The following is a 25,252-nucleotide window of genomic DNA, read 5'->3' as shown; positions in this document are numbered from 1 at the left end:
GAAAGCAGCCTACACTCCTGATTGGGCAAAATCTACCAGCACAGGATGGAGCAGCAGGACCCATGGGGGGTACTTACCTAGGCCAGGACGGAGCAGCAGGACCCATGGGGCAGATATGGAGAGGGGGTACTTACCTAGGCCAGGGCGGAGCAGCAGGACCAGGGGGCACTTACCAAGGCCAGGATGGAGCAGCAGAACCGGGGGGGGGGGGGGGGGGGCACTTACCTAGGCCAGGACGGAGCAGCAGGACCCATGGGGCAGATATGGAGAGGGGGTACTTACCTAGGCCAGGACGGAGCAGCAGGACCCATGGGGCACTTACCTAGGCCAGGACGGAGCAGCAGGACCAGAGGGGCACTTACCTAGGCCAGGATGGAGCAGCAGGACCAGGGGGGCACTTACCTAGGCCAGGACGGAGCAGCAGGACCAGGGGGGCACTTACCTAGGCCGGGACGGAGCAGCAGGACCAGGGGGGCAGATATGGAGGGGGGGCACTTACCTAGGCCAGGACGGAGCAGCAGGACCAGGGGGGCACTTACCTAGGCCAGGACGGAGCAGCAGGACCCATGGGGCACTTACCTAGGCCAGGACGGAGCAGCAGGACCAGAGGGGTACTTACCTAGGCCAGGACGGAGCAGCAGGACCCATGGGGGGTACTTACCTAGGCCAGGACGGAGCAGCAGGACCAGGAGGCACTTACCTAGGCCAGGATGGAGCAGCAGGACCCGTGGGGCAGATATGGAGAGGGGGTACTACCCTAGGCCAGGACGGAGCAGCAGGACCCATGGGGCAGATATGGAGAGGGGGGTACTACCCTAGGCCAGGACGGAGCAGCAGGACCCATGGGGCAGATATGGAGAGGGGGTACTACCCTAGGCCAGGACGGAGCAGCAGGACCAGAGGGGCACTTACCTAGGCCAGGATGGAGCAGCAGGTCCAGGGGGGCACTTACCTAGGCCAGGACGGAGCAGCAGGACCAGAGGGGGTACTTACCTAGGCCAGGACGGAGCAGCAGGACCTGTGGGGCACTTACCTAGGCCAGGACGGCGCAGCAGGACCCATGGGGAAGATATGGAGGTGGGGCACTTACCTAGGCCAGGACGGAGCAGCAGGACCAGGAGGCACTTACCTAGGCCAGGATGGAGCAGCAGGACCCGTGGGGCAGATATGGCAAGGGGCACTTACCTAGGCCAGGATGGAGCAGCAGGACCCATGGGGCAGATATGGAGGTGGGGCACTTACCTAGGCCAGGACAGAGCAGCAGGGCCCGTGGGGCAGATATGGAGGTGGGGCACTTACCTAGGCCAGGACAGAGCAGCAGGACCAGGGGGGCACTTACCTAGGCCAGGACGGAGCAGCAGGACCAAGGGGGCACTTACCTAGGCCAGGATGGAGCAGCAGGACCCATGGGGCAGAGCTTACCATTGGAGGGATGCATGTGGTCGGGGGCTGAGGAGGTCAGGAGAGTGTGTGAGCCGGCCCTGCATGAGGTCAGGGGGCTCAGGGAGGTCAGGAGAGTGTGTGAGCCGACCCTGCATGTGGTCGGGTGCTGAGGGAGGTCAGGAGAGTGTGTGAGCCAGCCCTGCATGTGGTCGGGGGCTGAGGGAGGTCAGTGGAGTGTGTGAGCCGGCCCTGCATGTGGGCAGAGGCTCAGTGAGGTCAGGAGAGTGTGTGAGCCAGCCCTGCATGTGGTCAGGGGCTCAGGGAGGTCAGGAGAGTGTGTGAGCCGGCCCTGCATGTGGTCAGGGGCTCAGGGAGGTCAGGAGAGTGTGTGAGCCGGCCCTGCATGAGGTCAGGGGGCTCAGGGAGGTCAGGAGAGTGTGCGAGCCGGCCCTGCATGTGGTCGGGTGCTGAGGGAGGTCAGGAGAGTGTGTGACCTGGCTCTGCATGAGGTCAGGGGGCTCAGGGAGGTCAGGAGAGTGTGTGAGCCGGCCCTGCATGTGGTCGGGTGCTGAGGGAGGTCAGGAGAGTGTGTGAGCCGGCCCTGCATGTGGTCGGGTGCTGAGGGAGGTCAGGAGAGTGTGTGAGCCGGCCCTGCATGTGGTCGGGTGCTGAGGAGGTCAGAAGAGTGTGTGAGCCGGCCCTGCATATGGTCGGGTGCTGAGGGAGGTCAGGAGAGTGTGTGAGCCGGCCCTGCATGTGGTCGGGGGCTGAGGAGGTCAGGAGTGTGTGTGAGCCGGCCCTGCATGTGGTCGGGTGCTGAGGAGGTCAGGAGAGTGTGTGAGCCGGCCCTGCATGTGATCAGGGGCTGAGGAGGTCAGGAGTGTGTGAGCCGGCCCTGCATGTGGTCAGGGGCTATGAGGGATCAGGAGAGTGTGTGAGCAGGCCCTGAATGTGGTCGGGGCTGAGGGAGGTCAGGAGAGTGTGAGAGCCGGCCCTGCATGTGGTCGGGGGCTGAGGTCAGGAGTGTGTGAGCCGGCCCTGCATGTGGTCGGGTGCTGGGGACGTCAGGAGGGTGTTTGAGCCTGCCCTGCATGTGGTCAGGTGCTGAGGGAGGTCAGGAGAGTGTGTGAGCCGGCCCTGTATGAGGTCAGGGGCTCAGGGAGGTCAGGAGAGTGTGTGAGCCGCCCCTGCATGAGGTCAGGGGCTCAGGGAGGTCAGGACAGTGTGTGAGCCGCCCCTGCATGAGGTCAGGGGCTCAGGGAGGTCAGGAGAGTGTGAGCCAACCCTGCATGTGGTCAGGGGCTGTGGGAGGTCAGGAGAGAGAGTGAGCCGGCCCTGCGTGTGGTCAGGGGCTGAGGAGGTCAGGAGAGTGTGTGAGCTGGCCCTGCATGTGGTCGGGGGCTGAGGTGGTCAGGAGAGTGTGTGAGCCGGCTCTGCATGTGGTCAGGGGCTCAGGGAGGTCAGGAGTGTGTGAGCCGGCCTTGCATGTGGTCAGGGGCTCAGGGAGGTCAGGAGAGTGCGTGAGCCGGCCCTGCATGTGGTCAGGTGCTGAGGGAGGTCAGGAGAGTGTGTGAGCCGGCCCTGCATGTGGTCGGTGCTGAGGGAGGTCAGGAGTGTGTGTGAGCCGGCCCTCCATGTGGTCGGGTGCTGAGGGAGGTCAGGAGAGTGTGAGCCGGTAGGTCAGGAGTGTGTGTGAGCCGGCCCTGCATGTGGTCGGGTGCTGAGGGAGGTCAGGAGAGTTTGAGCCGGTACTGCATGTGGTCGGGTGCTCAGGGAGGTCAGGAGAGTGTGTGAGCCAGCTCTGCATGTGGTCGGGGGCTGAGGGAGGTCAGGAGAGTGTGTGAGCCGGCCCTGCATGTGGGCAGAGGCTCAGTGAGGTCAGGAGAGTGTGTGAGCCGGCCATGCATGTGGTCGGGGGCTCAGGGAGGTCAGGAGAGTGTGTGAGCCGGCCCTGCATGTGGTCGGGGGCTGAGGGAGGTCAGGAGAGTGTGTGAACCGGCCCTGCATGTCAGGGGCTGAGAGAGGTCAGGAGAGTGTGTGAGCCGGCCCTGCATGTGGTCGGGGGCTCAGGGAGGTCAGGAGAGTGTGTGAGCCGGCCCTGCATGTGGTCGGGGGCTGAGGGAGGTCAGGAGAGTGTGTGAGCCGGCCCTGCATGTGGTCGGTGCTCAGGGAGGTCAGGAGTGTGTGTGAGCCGGCCCTGCATGGGGTCGGGGGCTCAGGGAGGTCAGGAGAGTGTGTGAGCCAGCCCTGCATGTGGTCGGGGGCTCAGGGAGGTCAGGAGTGTGTGAGCCGGCCCTGCATGTGGTCGGGGGCTCAGGGAGGTCAGGAGAGTGTGTCAGCCGGCCCTGCATGTGGTCGGGGGCTGAGGGAGGTCAGGAGAGTGTGTGAACCGGCCCTGCATGTGGTCGGGGGCTGAGGGAGGTCAGGAGAGTGTGTGAACCGGCCCTGCATGTGGTCGGTGCTGAGGGAGGTCAGGAGAGTGTGTGAGCCGGCCCTGCAAGTGGTCGGTGCTGAGGGAGGTCAGGAGAGTGTGTGAGCCGGCCCTGCATGTGGTCAGGGGCTGAGGAAGGTCAGGAGTGTGTGTGTGTGAGTGCAGGAGACTCTTTAAGTGTCCTGATGGGGAGAGGGGGCGCTGTAGAGGCCAGGGCACTTTGCCTGCAGGGCCCTTGGGTATGATGGCTCTCAGGGGCCACAGAGTGCTAATGAAGTCCGGGTTCACTTCACTGGGGCATCATCTGGCCGTTTGGGGGAGTGGGGGTGGGGGGAAAAGTAGGGATTTTTTTTTTATTATTGTGTGCGATTGCCCCCACATAAAAAATAAAAAAAATGCGGGGAAAAGGCTGCGATGAGTTTGCCACCTGCGAGTCCTTTAAAACGTAAATGAATATAGCGGATTTCTTTGTAAATACAGAAAACGGGTGCTGGTTTAATTCAACACTATAATTGGACAAATGGATTTCAAACTCGAGTCTCGGCTTCTGTAATACTCTACTGCCTCCTCGTGGCGGTTGCAGGCAATTACAGCAAAACACACCTTTTTGGGTTAGATAAAACCTTTTACACTTTATAAACATTCATAACATTTCACGAAAAATTCATGTCATAAAAAATTCATTTCTAAAACAAAGAAGAAACCAGTCAACTAATGTCCAAAACATCGAATACATTTCTTTCCAGAGATAATAAGGTAAAATTCCTATCTCCCTTACGCACGCATAGAGCGTATCTGACGCCAAAACGGATGTCGAGAATGGGAAGAGGCCAGACCCGAAGCTGCCCGGGAAGTGCGGAGGAGTTGGCAGATATGTCACCCGAGAATAATGAACTTCTGGGACACCATCAAGGAAAGAGCGCAGAAGGGCCCGTTCCCGAGGGGAGACAAGCAGAGATCGCACCTGACAAAAATGAAGGACCCGATGACAATACTGGCGAAACGCTGCATAGCAATGGCGCGGAACACTAGTACAGGACCCTCGATAGAGGGTGGGTAGATCTGAACAAATGGGCGATGGCCGAAACAACAGTATGGACAAGGGCGACGCAGAGAGGGGAGGGCAATAGTGGAGCCAAGATGCTAGCATGGAATGCACTAGTGCACAAACTGTTTAAAAACAACGAAGGAGACAGTACAGATGAGCCAGGCAACCAAGCCGAGAGCTAACAGGCAATGAGGGAAGATCTGATGCTGTGAATGAAAAGGAGCCGAAAGAACAGGGCCGGCTTATCCACATCAGGGCGAAATGCACAAAATGGCGCAGAAACAACACGGACAGTGGAAGAGGGCTCTGCCGTGAAATGAGCAAGCAAGTGATATGACGGACCCCGATACGGAAGTGCCAGTAGAAGAGTTAAGTGTGTTGTTGGTTAATGGTGCATTGTAATGTTTGGTGTTGAAAATGCAAATAAAAATATATTTTTTTCAAAAAACTATGTTATCTCCAATATATACATTAGACCCAAATTGGTCAGTGCAAATAAATTGCAGCGCATGTACCCTGGTCCCATATGCTTATTCAGTAGTTAATTTATAACAATTACTAAGCAGATGCCATGGCGTTTCTACTTCCAATTCACAGGGAGTTGATTAAACCTTAACAGCATTAGAAAGCTCCTAACATCCTGCTTTTGCAAATGTTTTATATATGTACACAGAGTATTAACAGGAAAAGCCTGTCTTGAGAATTCTGCATAGCTACGTTTCCTGGAGAGATTAATTCAGCTTTCTTTACTGTCCCAAGTAGCAGCCTAACTTTTTATCTCTTTAAATTTGCTGGCAAGATTTTCAGTAGCTTCACATGTACATCCTATATTCATCAGAAAGGGATTCCTATCCTTTCTACATTCTTTCAAAGCTGCTGTACTTATAAAAGTGCCCTGCTGATTTAAGAAATATGAATATAGTGATTTTGTTCTATCCTAACTCATCAGGATTCTAATATAAAGGTTACATGTTAATATCATTTTCCCCAAGTTAATGATCAGACCATTTTCCAGGCCGAACCTCTTAAGAGCCTTTAAACTATTCAGTAGGCCCAATGCAGTTTGGTCAAAAATGACTATGGGCTTCATTACGAGTTTGGAGGTAGCCATGATGCTATTAGCGCCATGGCTGCCTCCAAAATCATGTCCGGGTTCCTTGAATGAGGAATTACCAGGTCATTCCAACCTTGGAGGACCCGGTAATTCCTCATTCAAAAAACCCATCCCCATTCGAGCCCCTATAGGGCTCAATGGGAATGGGGATGGAGCTAATAACGGGGCCCCTTATTAGCTCCCTGGTCCCCTTGCGGGACCTGCAAAGGACGTCTGGTCTGACCAGAGTGGGAACCTCATAATAGGGCAGAATGGGTTTAGTGGCACCGGCACCGGTGCCGGTAAACCCATTCCTCCCGCCTCGTAATGAGGCCCAATGTCATCGGCATAGGAAAGCCAAGCCGCCGGCATTGCGCACCTCGTGGCGCATTATTACAGTTCTGCAGGTGAGTTCCCAAGTCAGCTAAATAGATATTGCAGCAGGAGGGAGCCAAAATTACAACCTTGTTTTAAACCATGATTGACTCTGATATCCCCACTTAAATCCCCTTCCTGATTTATTCTGACTTCCACTCTGTTATACATATTAATTGCTTTAGCAAAAAATAAGATCTGGTCATGCAATTCCCCCAACCTCATTTTTTCCCCATAAAATGTGATGATCAACAGTATCAAATGCTTTCGTAAAATCAATAAAACAGATATAGAGGGTCTTGCTTCGATCACTCGAAGCTTACAAATAAAATACATTAAAACCCATGCAGTTGTAATAGTACTAAACCCCTTCTAAATCCAGATGGTTGGATGCTGTGGATATGCTCTTTCTCTAGCCATGCATTCATATATTGTACAGAAGATCTTAGCACTGGAATCAATCATGGCCAGTATTCGTATATTGGCACTGGAATCAATCATTGCCAGTATTAGTATATTGGCACTGGAATCAATCATGGGCAGTATTGGCATATTGGCACTGGAATCAATCATGGCCAGTATTCGTATATTGGCACTGGAATCAATCATGGCCAGTATTGACATATTGGCACTGCAATATAACATGGCCAGTATTGGTATATTGGCACTGCAATCAATCATGGGCAGTAGTCTATAGTTACCCGGGAGATCTCTAGGACATTTTTTATATATCACGATTAACTGGGACTGCTTCCAGGAATCTGGTATTTGGCCCGTTACCAAGATATTCTGAAAAATACTAAACACAACGTGGGCCCATATTTGAGAATGAACTTTAAAATAGGACATTCGGCAAGCCGTCTGGACCCGGGGCTCTAGAGGGCTTCGGATTTTTTAATAATTTTTTCAATATCCTCGAGTAAATTTGAAAAAAATCATTGTCTTCCAAGGTTTCATAGGACAAGACTCTTTCCTTTACGTTCTCTCTAAAATAAAGAGCTAATATATAGCTCTTCCATCCTTCAGACGATATTGGGTTAATTTGTCATGCCCTGAAACACTCGTCTAAAGGCGCGTTATAAATGCCTTATCATATCATTTAATTTCTTTCACTAGAGCACGATTATTATTACATTTATGAAAGGTACACCAAAACCTTTGTCCCTAAGGACTGCCCACATAGCTCAACTTTCCAGAGGTTCAAAAGGCACTTGGCCCGCAGTCACCGCTAGGTATGTGTAAGAGACATTCACGTATTATGTGATTAAATCAAAGACAGCTTTCTAAGCTAGTCACCGCTCAATTCACAGAGCCTCAAAGGCCACCGGCCCACAGTCAGCTCTATGTATGCTAGTGGTAACCGTAACTCTATTCTCAGAGCCAGGCCAGCGGCCCACAGTCAGCTCTATGTATGGTAGTGGTAAGCGTAACTCTCTTCTCAGAGCCAGGCCAGCGGCCCACAGTCAGCTCTATGTATGGTAGTGGTAAGCGTAACTCTCTTCTCAGAGCCAGGCCAGCGGCCCACAGTCAGCTCTATGTATGCTAGTGGTAACCGTAACTCTCTTCTCAGAGCCAAGCCAGCGGCCCACAGTCAGCTCCATGTATGCTAGTGGTAACCGTAATTCTCCTCTCAGAGCCAGGCCAGCGGCCCACAGTCAGCTCTATGTATGCTAGTGGTAAGCGTAACTCTCCTCTCAGAGCAAGGCCAGCGGCACACAGTCAGCTCTATGTATGCTTTTGGTAAGCGTAACTCTCTTCTCAGAGCCAGGCCAGCGGCCCACAGTCAGCTCTATGTATGCTAGTGGTAACCGTAACTCTCTTCTCAGAGCCAGGCCAGCGGCCCACAGTCAGCTCTATGTATGCTAGTGGTAAGCGTAACTCTCTTCTCAGAGCCAGGCCAGCGGCCCACAGTCAGCTCTATGTATGCTAGTGGTAAGCGTAACTCTCTTCTCAGAGCCAGGCCAGCGGCCCACAGTCAGCTCTATGTATGCTAGTGGTAAGCGTAACTCTCTTCTCAGAGCCAGGCCAGCGGCCCACAGTCAGCTCTATGTATGCTAGTGGTAAGCGTAACTCTCTTCTCAGAGCCAGGCCAGCGGCCCACAGTCAGCTCTATGTATGTGTGATGCTGGAAAGGCATTGGAGGGACAGGGCCTCCCTGTCCTTGTCCTGTAGTCCTTTTTCATATTGTGTTCTGTGTTATTTTCTGCCCAGGAGTCCAAGTGGGACTCCTGGCAGTGCAGCTCTTCCTCTTTTTGGTTTGGTGTAAAGACCCATGGGATACCTTTATGGCACCCATGGTTGGGGGTACAATCCTGTGCCCCTAGTGTATGTTTTTGGGCACCTGTGTGTGACCCACAGAGCAGGGTATAGGCTGGTGGCAGCACCGTGCTGAATCTGACAGGTGCTCTGGGGGTCCTCCATTTTGGGACACCCAGGCCCTGCCATTGGAATCAGTTGATTCCTGATGGAAAACAAGATGGCCCCTGTGGCCTCTTGCTTTCTATTGCCTCTTACCTTGTTTCCCCAAAGTCCTGGGAAGCCCTGACTCTGTCCCTTCCCCCTGACTGGCTGTTGGGTGGAAGTTCCATATATGGGGTTGTTGTGAAGGCCAGGCCAGACTAGCTGGAGCCTTCCCAGTGACTGTATGTTGTGGGTACACCCTGTGGTGGGGACCTGGGTGAATGGAGTGGTGTGACCAATATGCACTCCTTGTTGTGGCTGTCTGGTTTCTGGCATGAGAGACAAAGACTGAGACAGCCCTGCCCGAAATTGGCCTGAATGCAGTGTGTAGTGTTGAATGGCTGGGTACTTGTCCCAATCCACATTCCTTGTTGTGAGTGTCTGAGAGGGAGGAGGATGGCCTGAATGCACTGTGTGCCCGATTGGCTGACTGACTGCATGAATGCCCTTCTGTATGATTGGCTGCTGAGTGTGTGCCAGCAGTGTGGATGAGAGGCAGAATAGTATATCTGGGGACCTCTCACCACTGGAAATTGTTCAGAAGCTGAGTCTCCACTTTAAGAGTAACTGGAACTGCTGACCCTCGACGCCCAGCTGGAAGAAGAAGACTTGCTGTTGCTTTTACTTCGACCCGATCCGAAGGCTGCCGTGTTCGTCGAGGACTGACCCGAGAGAGGACCTGGCTAGGCGCCCTCTTCCCGTGCTCCGAGGGACCATCGAGCACCGCTGAATCTTCGCCGAAGCTCCCTGGACGCCAGACCATCGAAAGGCAGCCGACCGGAGAAGGGGACCGCCGAGGAGAACGAAGTAAAGCACCCGGACCTCGACGCTGTCTAAGTCCATTGCATTCGACCAGGGTTCACAGGTTCGTGTAACCGCTGGAGGCCCGTCGAAGCCGTGTCGTCCCAGAAGAGGGAACCGCTTGACGCCGTGCCACCGACGACTGGAGCCGCCCGCTCCTTTGCCTAAGAACATTCGAATCGAAGGACTCACTCGTCCGCACCGTCGACTGCTTTATCCTGCCGGAGAAAGTCGAGGACGACCAACGCGCCGAGGAGAATCCGCCGGTGGGTTTCCCGCCACCTCACGACCCCAAAGACTTGAGCGACTCGACGCCCTTGTTGGGCCACCGTCATTCCCAATCTTTGCGGTCCAGAACTAGTGTCGCCGAGGTGCCCCGCACGCCTCTTCCTCGCAGGACGCCAACGTCCCGACGCCGACGAGCACCGCTCGGATCGAAGCCTGCCGCCTCATCAACGCTGTTCTACCTCGTTCACTGTCGGACGTTCGACGACCCGTGTCTCCCGCTTTAAAGGGAAGGCACTCAAGAAGGGCCGTCGATTCCCCGACGCCGAACACCGAGTTCCTCGACGCCTCTCGACGATCCGTGACTCCTGCTTTAAAGGGGGTCACTCAAGAAGGATCGGTCGACGCTTCTTCGAAGAACTCGACTCCACCAGGTACATTGGGGGGGTAAAAACATTGTAGGAGAGAATAAGACTATTGAACAATATATGGACTGGGCTTGTGTTATATCTCTTTATTTTACAGGTTGCCCAGGTGGGGGGGATCTCCACACAGAACTGTACCTAGGTAACAGGGTCAGTCTTCTGCCTATTGTTTCAACCATCTGCTTTCCCTCCTCTCTCTATTGCTGGTTTCCTTGATCTGTGTGACATTCTGACAGTATTAGTGGTGCCACTTTAGAATTGTAGATATTTACCATTGTTGACTTTCCTGAGCACAAAGTGCGTTACTGTGATAAGTGTATATAACCTTTGAATATTAATTATATAAAGACTGTGTTTTCAGTAATACAGTGTGTGGACATTCCTTTGTGGGGGCTTGGGGACTACACTGTACTTAAGAACCAGCCTGCATCACCTCCTGAGATGCTAGGCCTTGATTGCTCGTCCATTGCTACCACAATAGGGAATCTTGGCTGGGGTCCTCTGTGCCTCTCCTCTACCATATAGAGAGCGGAAGTACAGACACCCCCTACCAGTCTTTACAGTATGGTATTGGTAACCGTAACTCTCTTCTCAGAGTCAGGCCAGCGGCCCACAGTCAGCTCTATGTTGTAGTGGTAACCGTAACTCTTCTCAGAGCCAGGCCAGCGGCCCACATTCAGCTCCATGTATAGTAGTGGTAAGCGTAACTCTCTTCTCAGAGCCAGGCCAGCGGCCCACAGTCAGCTCTATGTATGGTAGTGGTAAGTGTAACTCTTCTCAGAGCCAGGCCAGCGGCCCACAGTCAGCTCTATGTATAGTAGTGGTAGGCGTAAACTCTCTTCTCAGAGCCAGGCCAGCGGCCCACAGTCAGCTCCATGTATGGTAGTGGTAAGCGTAACTCTCTTCTCAGAGCCAGGCCAGCGGCCCACAGTCAGCTCTATGTATGGTAGTGGTAAGCGTAACTCTCTTCTCAGAGCCAGGCCAGCGGCCCACAGTCAGCTCTATGTATGCTAGTGGTAACCGTAACTCTCTTCTCAGAGCCAGGCCAGCGGCCCACAGTCAGCTCTATGTATGCTAGTGGTAAGCGTAACTCTCTTCTCAGAGCCAGGCCAGCGGCCCACAGTCAGCTCTATGTATAGAAGTGGTAACCGTAACTCTCTTCTCAGAGCCAGGCCAGCGGCCCACAGTCAGCTCTATGTATGGTAGTGGTAACCGTAACTCTTCTCAGAGCCAGGCCAGCGCCCCACAGTCAGCTCTACGTATGGTAGTGGTAAGCGTAACTCTTCTCAGAGCTAGGCCAGCGGCCCACAGTCCGCTCTATGTATGGTAGTGGTAAGCGTAACTCTTCTCGGAACCAGGCCAGCGGCCCACAGTCAGCTCCATGTATGTAAGCGTAACTCTCTTCTCAGAGCCAGGCCAGCGGCCCACAGTCAGCTCTATGTATGGTAGTGGTAACCGTAACTCTTCTCAGAGCCAGGCCAGCGACCCACAGTCAGCTCTAAGTATGCTAGTGGTAAGCGTAACTCTCTTCTCAGAGCCAGGCCAGCGGCCCACAGTCAGCTCTATGTATGCTAGTCGTAAGCGTAACTCTCTTCTCAGAGCCAGGCCGGCGGCCCACAGTCCGCTCTCTGTATGGTAGTGGTAACCGTAACTCTATTCTCAGAGCCAGGCCAGCGGCCCACAGTCAGCTCTATGTATAGTAGTGTTTTTCTTTTTTTTTTACAGCAGGCTTCTTGGTTATCCATTCTGCCAAATATTGCGGATTTGAACCCTCCAGGCATTTGTGCACTATGGTGAGCAAACAGAAGTGTATCCTAGCCTGCACCGGGAGCCAACGTAAGCCCCTCTTGGCTTCTGAGATATGGTCGTATTTTTTAAGTCTGAATATAGCTCTGATGGCACTGTTCTGTAAGACCTGGAGTCTTGCGATTTCCCCTTTGTTTACTCCTGTCAAAAGGCTGCTGCAATAGTCTAGGTTTGAGCCTATAATCTCTCTCCCAATAGTCTAACTGCTCTTTTTGGAGCGATATTGGCATATATGAGACAATAGCCTTATATAAGAGGAGGGTGTGGGTACAAGACTGTTAATTTGAGCTTTCATGCTGAGGTTTTGATCTTTTTTGTAGGAATTTTACATTCTGCTGTTAGGCGCTTATACAATTAGCAAAACTGTTTCAAAGCGCCCACAGGGCAACAGGGGTTGTTGGACAATCAATTACAGCAAGGATAAATGATTGCAATAATAGTACAAACAAATAATGAGAATAAGGGAAGGGGAGACAAACCTACTATGCCTTGTGAGTGTTCAGAACGTGCCAAGTGCAGAGGGGGAGGGGGGAAGTAAAGGTGCTATGATGCTCATGGAGAAGTGCTAAGAGTAAGTGCAAGGAGGAGCAGAACTTAAGCGCAATCACCGATCGAGTGGGTGAGCCAAGTAAGTGCAGTAGAAAGAAAGCGGTTGAGACGAGAGATGGGGGGGGGGGGGGTCAAGGCCCCAAGGACACATAAGGGCCCTGCACATCAGTCACGCTGCTGTAGGATTAGCAGGGAAGAGAGGAGGTAAAAAGAAAGGGCTTGAGGCTTTTTCGGAACTTAAGGAGGTCTTGCTCAAGACGATGAGGGAGAGGGAGGCTGTTCCACAGGAGAGAGCCAGCCTAGGAAAGTGATCGCCCACCAGCTCTCCGTTTAGCAAAGCGCTTAACACGTAGGGAGTTGGTGCCGGCAGAATGGAGGAGTCTGGAAGGAGAGTATTTGGTCAGGAAGCGTTGAAGATAGAGACAGCCTTGTGTATGATACAGAGGGATTTGCATTGAATCCGTGCTGAGACCGGGAGCCAGTGAAGGCTTTGTAGGGCAGGAGAGATGCAGTCCCTGGGCTTGAGGCCAAGGATATGTCTCGCTGCCCTATTCTGGGTTAGCTGGACGGGGGCGGGGGGTTGCAGGATGGAGGAATAATAATAATAATTTGGCATTTATATAGCGCTACGAACCCTCAGGTATCTGAGCGCTGCTTATTATTACCCACGGTGTGTGGTGCTCATTTATCGACCTCGGAAGAATGAAAGGCTGAGTTTGGCCCTGCCGGGATTCGAACCTGCATTCGCAGGCTCTGCACTGATGTCAAAGCGAGCGCTCTACTCGCTGTGCCACTTGACCAGCTAGAATGATTAAAGAGGAGGCTATTGCAGTAGTCTAGCCTGGAGAGAACCAGAGCACGGGTGACATTGAGTCTCTGGGGGAAGGTGAGGAAAGGAAGAGTCACTTTGATAAGGAAGAGCTGAAAGGGGGACTTCTTGACAATGTCCTGAATATGAGGGATGAAAGAGAGGGAGGAGTCGAAGAGGACTTTGCGATTCCTAGCTGCAGTGGAGGGGGAGGGGGGGGGCATGGTGGAAGGCCAGAGTGCAGGGAAGAAGTAGGGTGCAGGGGACCCAATAAGGAGGATCTCTCTTTTGCTGGCATTGAGGCAGAGGTCATTGGCAGTGCACCAGGCCTGGATGGCAGAGAGGCAGTCAGGGATGAAGGAGGGTGCAAGGGCGTCAGTGGGAAGTTTGAAGGAAAGTTGTGTATCATCAGCGTAGCATTGGAAGTTGGGAGAGAAGGAGGAAAGAGTCGTGCCAGCAGAGAAGGTATATGTTAAAGAGCCAGGGTGAAGGAATGGAGCCCTGGGGGACACCACAAGAAGCAGAGGAAGAAGGGGAGGAGAAAGGGCCCAGAACGGCTTTGGAGGAACAGTTAGGAAGGAGGTAAGCCAGTCCAGTGCCCGCTCCGAGAAGCCAAGGGTGTCATGGAGACTTTTTCTGAGGATGGAAAGAATGGAGCCCTGGGGGACGCCACAGCATCCACCTTGGGGTGAGTTGGTCTTCCATCTGCTGCTTTATTTATTTAAATGATTGCCTGTGGGCCGCTTAACATTGTTGGTTGAATCCTGAACCCTGTGTGATAATCCGGGGTGCAGGCTGGTGACTGTGTGATAATCCGGGGTGCAGGGAAACAGCCGCACGTGCATTCCCTGTATGTCCAGAACTGGGGTATTTTATATGCGAGGCCGCGGGGGCTTTGCCCGTCACTTAGACTCGATTAAAGGTCGACCCTTTCGGGGATAGCGTGTGAATAGCAACAGTAATAGCGTGCACCTGGCACTCTATAGAATCTGCTGATCCCCCACCCCCCCCCCCCAAGATTCTCGGTGTCTTCTCAATAGGGTTTTGCTCGATTATTCAAAGAACTATGATGTAGTTATTTAAGAAACCTGTTCAGTATTTTATATTTTTCGGAATTGTACGTCTCTTGTTTATAATGCCTCTGTGTTTCATGCATTTGTTTCATGTGTGTTTTTATATAATGTCGTTTTATATGAAATGTGTAAAGTTTTTAACTATAACACATTACATTGTAAATAAATGAACAAGTGAAGGTTAATTCGACTCTGCCGCATTTGTGAAGTCTTATGAACACACGCATCGCTGCAAGAGGCACACTAACCCATCAGCCTATCCCTCCAGAATATGATCCAGGACGCCACAGGCTGCAGGCACATTAACCCATCAGCCTATCTCCAGAATATGATCCAGGAAGCCACAGACTGAAGCAGCCTCCCTCTCTAGAATATGATCTAGGAAGCCACAGGCTGCAGGCACATTAACCCATCAGCTTATCTCTCCAGAATATGATCTAGGACGCTGCAGGCACATTAACCCACCATCGTATCTCTCCAGAATATGATCCAGGACGCTGCAGGCACATTAACCCATCAGCCTATCTCTCCAGAATATGAGCCAGGACGCCACAGGCTGCAGGCACATTAACCCATCAGCCTATCTCTCCAGAATATGATCCAGGACGCTGCAGGCACATTAACCCATCAGCCTATCTCTCCAGAATATGATCTAGGAAGCCACATGCTGCAGGCACATTAACCCATCAGCCTCTCTCTCTAGAATATGATCTAGGAAGCCACAGGCTGCAGGCACATTAACCCATCAGCCTCTCTCTCTAGAATATGATCTAGGAAGCCACAGGCTGCAGGCACATTAACCCATCAGCCTATCACTCCAGAATATGATCCAGGACGCTGCAGGCACATTAACCCATCAGTCTATCTCTCCAGAATATGAGCCAGGACGCCACAGGCTGCAGGCACATTAACCCATCAGCCTATCTCCAGAATATGATCCAGGAAGCCACAGACTGAAGCAGCCTCTCTCTCTAGAATATGATCTAGGAAGCCACAGGCTGCAGGCACATTAACCCATCAGCCTCTCTCTCCAGAATATGAGCCAGGACGCTGCAGGCACATTAACCCACCATCTTATCCCTCCAGAATATGATACAGGACGCTGCAGGCCCATTAACCCATCAGCCTATCTCTCCAGAATATAATCCAGGAAGCCACAGGCTGCAGGCACATTAACCCATCAGCCTATCTCTCCAGAATATGATCTAGGAAGCCACAGGCTGAAGGCACATTAACCCATCAGCCTCTCTCTCCAGAATATGATCTAGGAAGCCACAGGCTGAAGATACATTTCTTGAGCAGGTGCTTTAGGAGAAAGCCGCACTTTTCCTAGCAGGCCGATTCCTGCGACAGCTCCACAGCACTGAAGCATTAAAAGTCTCAGGTGAGGGGTACCCTACTCATGGCTGGTGCGCCCCTAACTTCACCAGTGCCTATACCAGACCATCCTATATAGAAACCAGCTGATATATGAACAGACTAGCGCCTGGTCAAGCCTGGTAGGGTCGGAGCTGTGTCAGTCATATCACGCATACAGAGGGCATGGAAGGTACCGAACTGGCATCAATTTAAGGTTACATTCTGCACAGGTAGACATGGGTGGCTGCCAGGGACTTGGCACTCCTCATATTGGTTAATATGCACACACGCATACCAGCACCTCCTCGAGTTTCCCATCCCTGGACTTCGGTCCCTCCGAGGGTGTTCAACCTGCAGCGCCTTGTGGCCATACTAAAGCTGACAGGCGCTATACAAATGGCGGGTTACACTGAAGCCATGACATCTTCTCACACTTCCTGGCAGTACCCCCTGGGCGTTCACACTTCCTGGCAGTACCCCCTGGGTGGTCAGACTTCCTGTGAGTACCCCCTGGTTGGTCAGACAGATGACTATTCAATTCTTGGACTCTGCTGACACTGCAAACAGCAGGCTTGGACTGGCCTATAGGGCAATAGGCTCACGGCGAAACCAAAAACGCAAAATGCTGGCATGGGCCAGTTTGATGAGTTACTTCACTATGTGGCTAGTAGTTTTGACCAGTGTTGCTGAATAAATATTCTTTAAAATGCACAAATTTGCATCACATGTTATCCACCCCCAGCCCCCAAACTTGGGTACTATTCAAACAGTGTCAGAAAAGGAATGAATGGCCATTTGCAGGCAAGGAGATCCCTGCATTGGCTACCGGCTCACCGTCACATCCCTCATGAGATCTGGTCTCTCCCCATACATGTCTGGCGAGCCAAGCTCCGGCCTACTCGACACGGCGGCTTCAGAAGATCCCAGTCCTGCCACCATTACGCTCTAATGGACTGGCCGAGCTTTCTGCACCCCGGTATAAACTGACACATGTTGGGGTACCTGCTTTAATGTCGGTGCACTGACCCTTTGGAATTCCCTTCCCAGTGATATCAGGGAAGCTATAAAACCTTCCTCTGTAACTCAGAGGATTAGATTGGAGTTCCTTGTGGCTACTGGACTTCACCTGCTCTGACACGTTATGGGTATTGCCTTGGGTCTGCGAGTGCACTGAGGCCCATGGGTGTCTTGCGTGGTGCAAACATGTAATATTAATACCTGTGGGCCACTCTTTCATTGGTGCCCGAGACAGTTGTATGGCCCAGTCTGACCCTGGCTAACAGGTGCCAAGCCTGTGCTACTAACGTCACTGGAGGATAGCTCAGGGGCAACGCGCTCGTCTTGGAAGCAAGACAAAGAGGAGCAACTCAGGTTCGAGCCAGCAGAGGCCCCTAGGCAGCTGAAATGTCAGGGCCCTCCCTCACAACTTATCTCCCAATTCATATTAAATGATCTGCACGGCTTTATTTGGATCTGTTGTCGCGGGGCCCCTAAAAGGAGTGGGGCCCAGAGGCCGGGGCCTACTTGGCCTAATGGATAATCCCGCTCTGGATCCCCAGGTCAGCGCTTAGAAACCTCTGGGTATTAAGCGCGTTATAAATAACTAATTATTATTATTATGGTTCAACAGTAAAGCGGTCCTTCTGACATGGAAGCACTGCCACACTAGAGCAAGTGTGCAAGCCGTGCTGTGAAGTGCTCATGCTGTGCACTTTAGAGTATAGCCAGGGGCGTGGAAGCACTGCCACACTAGAGCAAGTGTGCCAGCCTGCTGTGAAGTGCTCATGCTGTGCACTAGAGTACAGCCACGGGCATTGAAGCACTGCCACACTAGAGCAAGTGTGCCAGTCACACTGTGAAGTGCTCATGCTGTGCACTATAGAGTACAGCCACGGGCATGGAAGCACTGCCACACTAGAGCAAGTGTGCCAGCCTGCTGTGAAGTGCTCATGCTGTGCACTAGAGTACAGCGACGGGCATGGAAGCACTGCCACACTAGAGCAAGTGTGCCAGTCACACTGTGAAGTGCTCATGCTGTGCACTAGAGTACAGCCACGGGCATGGAAGCACTACCACACTAGAGCAAGTGTGCCAGTCACACTGTGAAGTGCTCATGCTGTGCACTAGAGAGTACAGCCACGGGCATGGAAGCACTGCCACACTAGAGCAAGTGTGCCAGCCTGCTGTGAAGTGCTCATGCTGTGCACTTGAGTACAGCCACGGGCGTGGAAGCACTGCCACGCTAGAGCAAGTGTGCCAGTCACACTGTGAAGTGCTCATGCTGTGCACTATAGAGTACAGCCACGGGCATGGAAGCACTGCCACACTAGAGCAAGTGTGCCAGCCTGCTGTGAAGTGCTCATGCTGTGCACTAGAGTACAGCGACGGGCATGGAAGCACTGCCACACTAGAGCAAGTGTGCCAGTCACACTGTGAAGTGCTCATGCTGTGCACTAGAGTACAGCCACGGGCATGGAAGCACGGCCACACTAGAGCAAGTGTGCCAGTCACACTGAAGTGCTCATGCTGTGCACTAGAGTACAGCGACGGGCATGGAAGCACTACCACACTAGAGCAAGTGTGCCAGCCTGCTGTGAAGTGCTCATGCTGTGCACTATAGAGTACAGCCACGGGCATGGAAGCACTGCCACACTAGAGCAAGTGTGCCAGCCGTGCTGTGAAGTGCTCATGCTGTGCACTAGAGTACAGCCACGGGCATGGAAGCACTACCACACTAGAGCAAGTGTGCCAGCCTGCTGTGAAGTGCTCATGCTGTGCACTATAGAGTACAGCCACGGGCATGGAAGCACTGCCACACTAGAGCAAGTGTGCCAGCCGTGCTGTGAAGTGCTCATGCTGTGCACTTGAGTATAGCCAGGGGCATGGAAGCACTGCCACACTAGAGCAAGTGTGCCAGCCTGCTGTGAACTGTGCCAGCCGCGCTGCGAAGTGCTCATGCTGTGCACTTTAGAGTAAAGCCCCCCTTTGGGAAATGCTGGCGCTGCCCACATCAGGTTGGCAGATCTCCTGAAGAGTGAAGGTGCTATTGAAAGAAATGTAGCGCCTTTGCTGGGAGTGCAGGCGCCGCGCTATTAGAAGTAAAGCGCCGCGCTGAGAAGCGCTAGTACTATAGAGGGTACAGTCCGTGCAGTTTACACATTGTATAAATGCCCTCCTGAGCAACGAACTGGACATCTTCATACTGATGAGGCAGGAGGGGGTTTGCACGGTGGGCTGAGGTCTCGTGTACACAAGAAGGACCGCCCTGCACGGTTTATCACTTGCGCCGCCAGGTGTGCAAAGTAGACACAGCAACATTTGCATGGAGTGTAAAGTCCGCCTCCCAATTACGCAAAGGCGGCAAGAAACGGGCGCGAGGAGCAGGCGGATTCCACTGGGGACCGCAGGAACGTCCTCCTGGAATCCCAGGCATCTGTGGCCGCAGGAAACGTCCTCCTGCTGTAAAAAGCAGGCGGATTCCCTGGAATCCCAGGCGGATTCCCTGGAATCCAGGCATCTGTGGCCGCAGGAAACGTCCTCCTGCTGTAAAGAGCAGGCGGATTCCCCTGAACTCAAGGCATCTGTGGCCGCAGGAAACGTCCTCTGCTGTGTTGTGGCCGCAGGAAACGTCCTCCTGCTGTAAAGAGCAGGCGGATTCCCTGGAATCCAGGCATCTGTGGCCGCAGGAAACGTCCTCCTGCTGTAAAGAGCAGGCGGATTCCACTGGAATCCGAGGCATCTGTGGCCGCAGGAAACGTCCTCCTGCTGTAAAGAGCAGGTGGATTCCACTGGAATCCCAGGTATCTGTGGCCGCAGGAAACGTCCTCCTGCTGTAAAGAGCAGGCGGATTCCCTGGAATCCAGGCATCTTTGGCCGCAGGAAACGTCCTCCTGCTGTAAAGAGCAAGCGGATTCCCTGGAATCCAGGTATCTGCAGCCGCAGGAAACGTCCTCCTGCTGTAAAGAGCAGGCGGATTCCCCTGAAATCAAGGCACCTGTGGCGGCAGGAAACGTCCTCCTGCTGTAAAGAGCAGGCGGATTCCCTGGAATCCAGGCATCTGTGGCTGCAGGATTTTTGCTGGCGGAGCGTAGGGGCAGCTGGAAATGGCAGTTCTGCTCTGTGCCCCAGAAAAAGCAGGAAATGCTCGGAATAGTGTTTAAGGTGTCAAATAAGAGGTGATTATGTAATTAATTGAATGTTTTTACACGTGGGACACTGCTCTGGGGACCTGGAAAATGCCCCTCACACAACATTCATTGTTATTATAAACATGTATCTGGTTTCTGAATGATGCGTGTTCATTATAATTAATAGAGAGGGGGTGGGAGCTGGTCACTGACTTATCCTAAAATATCATATCCTTGGCCTCAAGCCCAGGGACTGCATCTCTCCCGCGCTCCCCATTGCTGCAAGGATCAAGGTCAAGACCCCCTGCATAGTCCACAAGGCTTTCTGGAGTCGGGGCCTGCACCATGTACAACGCTCTCTTCCCAAATACTCTCCTTCTAGAGCCCTGCCCTCGGGCTCCTGCAACCCTCTGTGGGTGAGCCTTTTCTCCAGAGATTTGGGGGTAGATCCTTATCCTCTGCAGGTGCCTCCCTCTGGTACAGCCTCCCTGCCTTTCTCTGTCTTGAGCCGGACCTCCTTAAGTTTCCAGAAACTCTTCAAGACCCACCTCTTCTCTTCCTCCCTCCTAACCTCCTTTCTCTTCGCTTCTTTCCCTCCCTCCTTCTCTTCCCCAACCAGCTCAGCTTGCTGACTGGTCGCCTGGTGCACCTCCAGAGCCTCACAGGTCCCAGGCTCCCCCGCCAGTCCTGCACTTGCCTCCGGGCCTCCACACTCTGCCTGGCACTACTGCCATATGCTCCATGAGAGGGGCAGCCACTCTGCACTTAACCCGGACCCCGCTGAACTGGGTGCACTTGTCCCCCTCCTCCTCCCTCGCACTTCCTGTTATGCGCACTTGTATGACCTTGACCTTGAATGCTTGAGGCCCTGAAAGTCTGTCTGTCCTGTCCCTCCCTCTGCCCCCCACTCCCAGCTTGGTTGTGCTTGAAATGCCCGTGCATAGGCGCATTGGATGACCAACCACCAAGCGTCTGAAATGTCGCCAGGCTTGATGCGGTAGCTTAGTGATCTGTTTGCCCCCGCCCCCCTTCTTCCCTCACTCCTTGTCACGCACTTACACTAGTAGAATTGCCCCGGCCTAGGGCGCTAGTTATTGCTGTTAGATCATTCGGAAACTTCAAGGCCTAAGAATGACGATGGTAACCCCTTGTTCCCTTCCCGCCTTGAAGCACTTCACCTGTGTATAAGCACTTTACAAATACATAATTACATTACATTATACTGCCCCCCCCCCCACCACCGGGTTCCGCGGTCCTGTCACTCAGTGGCTCCTACCTCCCTTTTTCGTGGGGCCGAATACCCACTCGGGTGCGGCCAGCACCCCTCCCCAGAATATTAGGAGAGCAAGAGCAGCCCTTCAAGTTCTGCTACACCCCCCCCCCCCCCCCGACCCAGAGTGGTTCCTCAGAGGACCAGGAAGCTTTAGGGGGTGAGGCACGAGTCCCCGTGAAACTCGCAGATGGAAGAGCTTCATGTAAATAATGGGGGCCGGGGGGGGGGGGGGGGGGCTGGTCTTCCATCACCAGAGGAGAACAGGCAGCTACACCTCCTCCTAAAGTTACCCCCCCCTCCCTATGTGCTGTCACTCATCACCCCGTCACTCACTCTCTGGCTAGGTGCGTGCTCCCCCATCACTCCCCCGGACTGTGCGTGCTCCCCCACCACTCACCCCGGGTCTCTGCGTGTTTTCCCCATCACTCACCGCGGGTCTGTGCGTGCTCCCCCATCACTCACCCCGGGTATGTGCGTGCTCCCCCCCATCACTCACCCCGGGTATGTGCGTGCTCCCCCATCACTCACCCCGGGTCTGGTTGACTCGCTCCATCGCGATCCCCACGTTGGCCCTCTCCACCTGCTCCGCTCCTCGGAGGATCTCCGTGTCCTCCTCCCAGTACTGGGGGTCCTCGATCTTCCGCATCCAGGGGGCCCGGGGCTCCGCTCTGCGGGTCTCGCTGCTGTACCCGGCGATGGGGACGTCATCCACGAACCCCACCGCGGAGAAGCGGGGGACCCCCGGGACCTCCTCCGAGAGGGACGAGTAGAAGTAGCCGTAGGAGTGCGACCCTGGGGAGAAAGACACAGGGGGGGTCAGAGAGAGCGGAGGTTCCAGGGTGCAAGTCCCCCCTCCTTCCTAAGTCACTCACCTGCCCTCGCGGGCTGCGCCCAGAGCCCCCCCAGGAGCAGGAGGAGAGGGGGCAGTAGATCCATGCGGAGACCCCGGAGCATTTTATGATGTAATGACGCTGGAAGCAGCTGCCGACCTTCCTCAGCACTCACTGTCCCGTGAGTTCTGAACTCACTCAGCTGCGGACCAGCCCCATACACGGCCGGCTCCACCAATCAGAATGCAGCGTCCCTCCCGCGTCACCAGTCTCCAGGCAGAGCCTCCCCAGCACTCACTCACTCAGCCTCACCACGGCCCTGCCTGTATAGGGCCGCCTACACCAATCAGAACCCAGAGACACACCGCGTCACCAGTCTCCTGGCAGAGCCTCCCCAGAACTCACTCGCCACAGGGAGAAAAGAAAGTGAAAGAGGGGGGAGAGCCCTGTACACTAGAAGAGTTGGGGGAGGGGATGGAGGGGGAAGATCCCTGTGCACTAGAAGAGCTGGGGGAGGGGATTGAAAGAGGGGGAAGAGCCCTGTACACTAGAAGAGCTGGGGGAGGGGATTGAAAGAGGGAGAAGAGCCCTGTACACTAGAAGAGCTGGGGGAGGGGATTGAAAGAGGGAGAAGAGCCCTGTACACTAGAAGAGCTGGGGGAGGGGATAGAGGGAGAAGAGCCCTGTACACTAGAAGAGCTGGGGGAGGGGATAGAGGGAGAAGAGCCCTGTACACTAGAAGAGCTGGGGGAGGGGATTGAAAGAGGGGGAAGAGCCCTGTACACTAGAAGAGCTGGGGGAGGGGATTGAAAGAGGGGGAAGAGCCCTGTACACTAGAAGAGCTGGGGGGGATTGAAAGAGGGGGAAGAGCCCTGCGCATTAGAAAAGCTGGAGGAGGGGATTGAAAGAGGGGGAAGAGCCCTGTACACTAGAAGTTCTGGGAGAGGGGATTGAAAGAGGGGGAAGAGCCCTGTACACTAGAAGTTCTGGGAGAGGGGATTGAAAGAGGGGGAAGAGCCCTGTACACTAGAGGTTCTGGGAGAGGCGATTGAAAGAGGGGGAAGAGCCCTGTACACTAGAAGACCTGGGGGAGGGGATTGAAAGAGGGGGAAGAGCCCTGTACACTAGAGGTTCTGGGAGAGGCGATTGAAAGAGGGGGAAGAGCCCTGTACACTAGAAGACCTGGGGGAGGGGATTGAAAGAGGGGGAAGAGCCCTGTACACTAGAGGTTCTGGGAGAGGCGATTGAAAGAGGGGGAAGAGCCCTGTACACTAGAAGTTCTGGGAGAGGGGACTGAAAGAGGGGGAAGAGCCCTGTACACTAGAAGAGCTGGGGAGGGGATTGAAAGAGGGGGAAGATCCCTGTACACTAGAAGAGCTGGGGGAGGGAATTAAAAGAGATTGAAGAGGCCTGTACACTGGAAGAGCTGGGGGATGGGATGGAAAGAGAGAGAAGAGCCCTGTATACTAGAAGAGTTGGGGGAGAGGATTGAAAGATGGGGAAGAGCCCTGTACACTAGAAGAGCTGGGGGAGTGGATTGAAAGAGGGGGAAGAGCCCTGTACACTAGAAGAGTTGGGGGAGGGGATTGAAAGAGGGAGCAGAGCCCTGTACACTAGAAGAGCTGGGGGAGGGGATTGAAAGAGGGGGAAGAGCCCTGTACACTAGAAGAGCTGGGGAGGGAATTAAAAGAGATTGAAGAGGCCTGTGCACTGGAAGAGCTGGGGGATGGGATGGAAAGAGAGAGAAGAGCCCTGTACACTAGAAGAGTTGGGGGAGAGGATTGAAAGATGGGGAAGAGCCCTGTATACTAGAAGAGCTGGGGGAGTGGATTGAAAGAGGGGGAAGAGCCCTGTACACTAGAAGAGTTGGGGGAGGGGATTGAAAGAGGGAGCAGAGCCCTGTACACTAGAAGAGCTGGGGGAGGGGATTGAAAGAGGGGGAAGAGCCCTGTACACTAGAAGAGCTGGGGGAGAGGATTGAAAGAGGGGGAAGAGCCCTGTACACTAGAAGAGCTGGGGGAGAGGATTGAAAGAGGGGGAAGAGCCCTGTACACTTGAAGAGTTGGGGGAGGGGATTGAAAGAGGGAGCAGAGCCCTGTACACTAGAAGAGCTGGGGGGAAGGGATTGAAAGAGGGAGAAGAGCCCTGTACACTACAAGAGCTGGTAGAGAACAGGGTTGTACTGGGCCAAGAAATAGGCCTGGACACACAGAAAAATGGTGCCCCCCCACCTAAAAAAAGCGGCCCTCAAACCATCATCCGTGAATCGCGTCAATTCACGACTTTACAGAAAATGCTACTTATGGAGGGTTCATGTGTCTGTTGCATGTTATGTTTTGTGTGTAAAGTGATAGCATTCCTTTTGTTCTTCATCACACGGCTAAGCACTTATTTTGCAGAACCAGACTCAAGGCATGTCTACTCGTTGCCACCAGCATTTTTCTTTTTATATTTAAAAATGTTTCAGTTTAAAAACAAACTTTTCATTTTATCTTATGACACATTTAGTTTATACATATTAAATTCAATCTTCTTTATCAAATGTTTCCATGATCTTATTCCAAAAGTGAAAAATTATGAAAATCATGTTTTTCTCATTACCTAACAAAATCCAGGTCCATCTGTTCTTGCTAGGCCCAAGGTCTAAATCAGAAGTGGTGGCTTGGCACGTCGTGAAGCAATTGAGTCTTTCTGACAATATACCCCTCAAGAGTACAAAAGGACAGATTGAAGTGAGTATTGCCCAAAAATATTTAATACACCCTGGTACCCACACAGCTGGCTCCAAAAGAAAAAAAACAAGGATTAATGTAGTTCAAGACAATGATGCACTTAGGCGAGATTAGTAAAGAATGAGAGATTTGACTAAGGTTTTCCAAGCTGGGATGATGAGTACCCTGGGAAAAATAGAGGTAGCAATTACTGAGGGTAAACAAGGTAGGGAAGAGCAAAAGACTTAAACAGTAGTTCGCTTACCGATCGAATGGTGTTAGGTGTCTTGGAGTGTTTCTGAAGAAAGGATTGCCGCAACGGAGGTGTACTCCCAGGAGCACAAAAGTCTTGTTCGACTATTCCCGCCGGCACGAGGACGCCTAAACAAAGTATATTGATCCTTGCGCCGTTGCGCTAATGACCCCTGAGTTCTTTAAAGTCTTCAGGTAGGAGAAGAAGTGAAGATGTGATGAA

The 25,252-nt window shown here is 53.2% G+C and overlaps 1 protein-coding gene across 2 annotated transcripts in view; it reads right to left on the bottom strand.

Moving 5' to 3' along the window:
* LOC138522053 (patr class I histocompatibility antigen, A-2 alpha chain-like) overlaps positions 1-22,276 on the bottom strand; it is a 269,113-nt gene extending 246,837 nt beyond the window's left edge. For both annotated transcript variants that reach the window (XR_011283225.1, XM_069635284.1), the window contains exons 1-2: positions 22,109-22,276; positions 21,765-22,028 (exon numbers count right to left, since the gene is read on the bottom strand). Coding sequence is in view for 1 of the 2 variants with exons in the window: in XM_069635284.1 (XP_069491385.1) it covers positions 21,765-22,028; positions 22,109-22,190 (346 nt within the window). In the remaining variant the exon portion in view is untranslated. The remainder of the gene's footprint in view (positions 1-21,764; positions 22,029-22,108) is intronic.
* Between the last annotated feature and the right edge of the window lie 2,976 nt (positions 22,277-25,252).

This window comes from Ambystoma mexicanum, chromosome 13 (assembly GCF_040938575.1).
Source record: "Ambystoma mexicanum isolate Mex_15411 chromosome 13, UKY_AmexF1_1, whole genome shotgun sequence".
NCBI classification, from domain to species: Eukaryota; Metazoa; Chordata; class Amphibia; order Caudata; family Ambystomatidae; genus Ambystoma; species Ambystoma mexicanum.
Note: the sequence above shows the minus strand (reverse complement) of the source record. Positions and strands in the feature narration are given on the sequence as shown.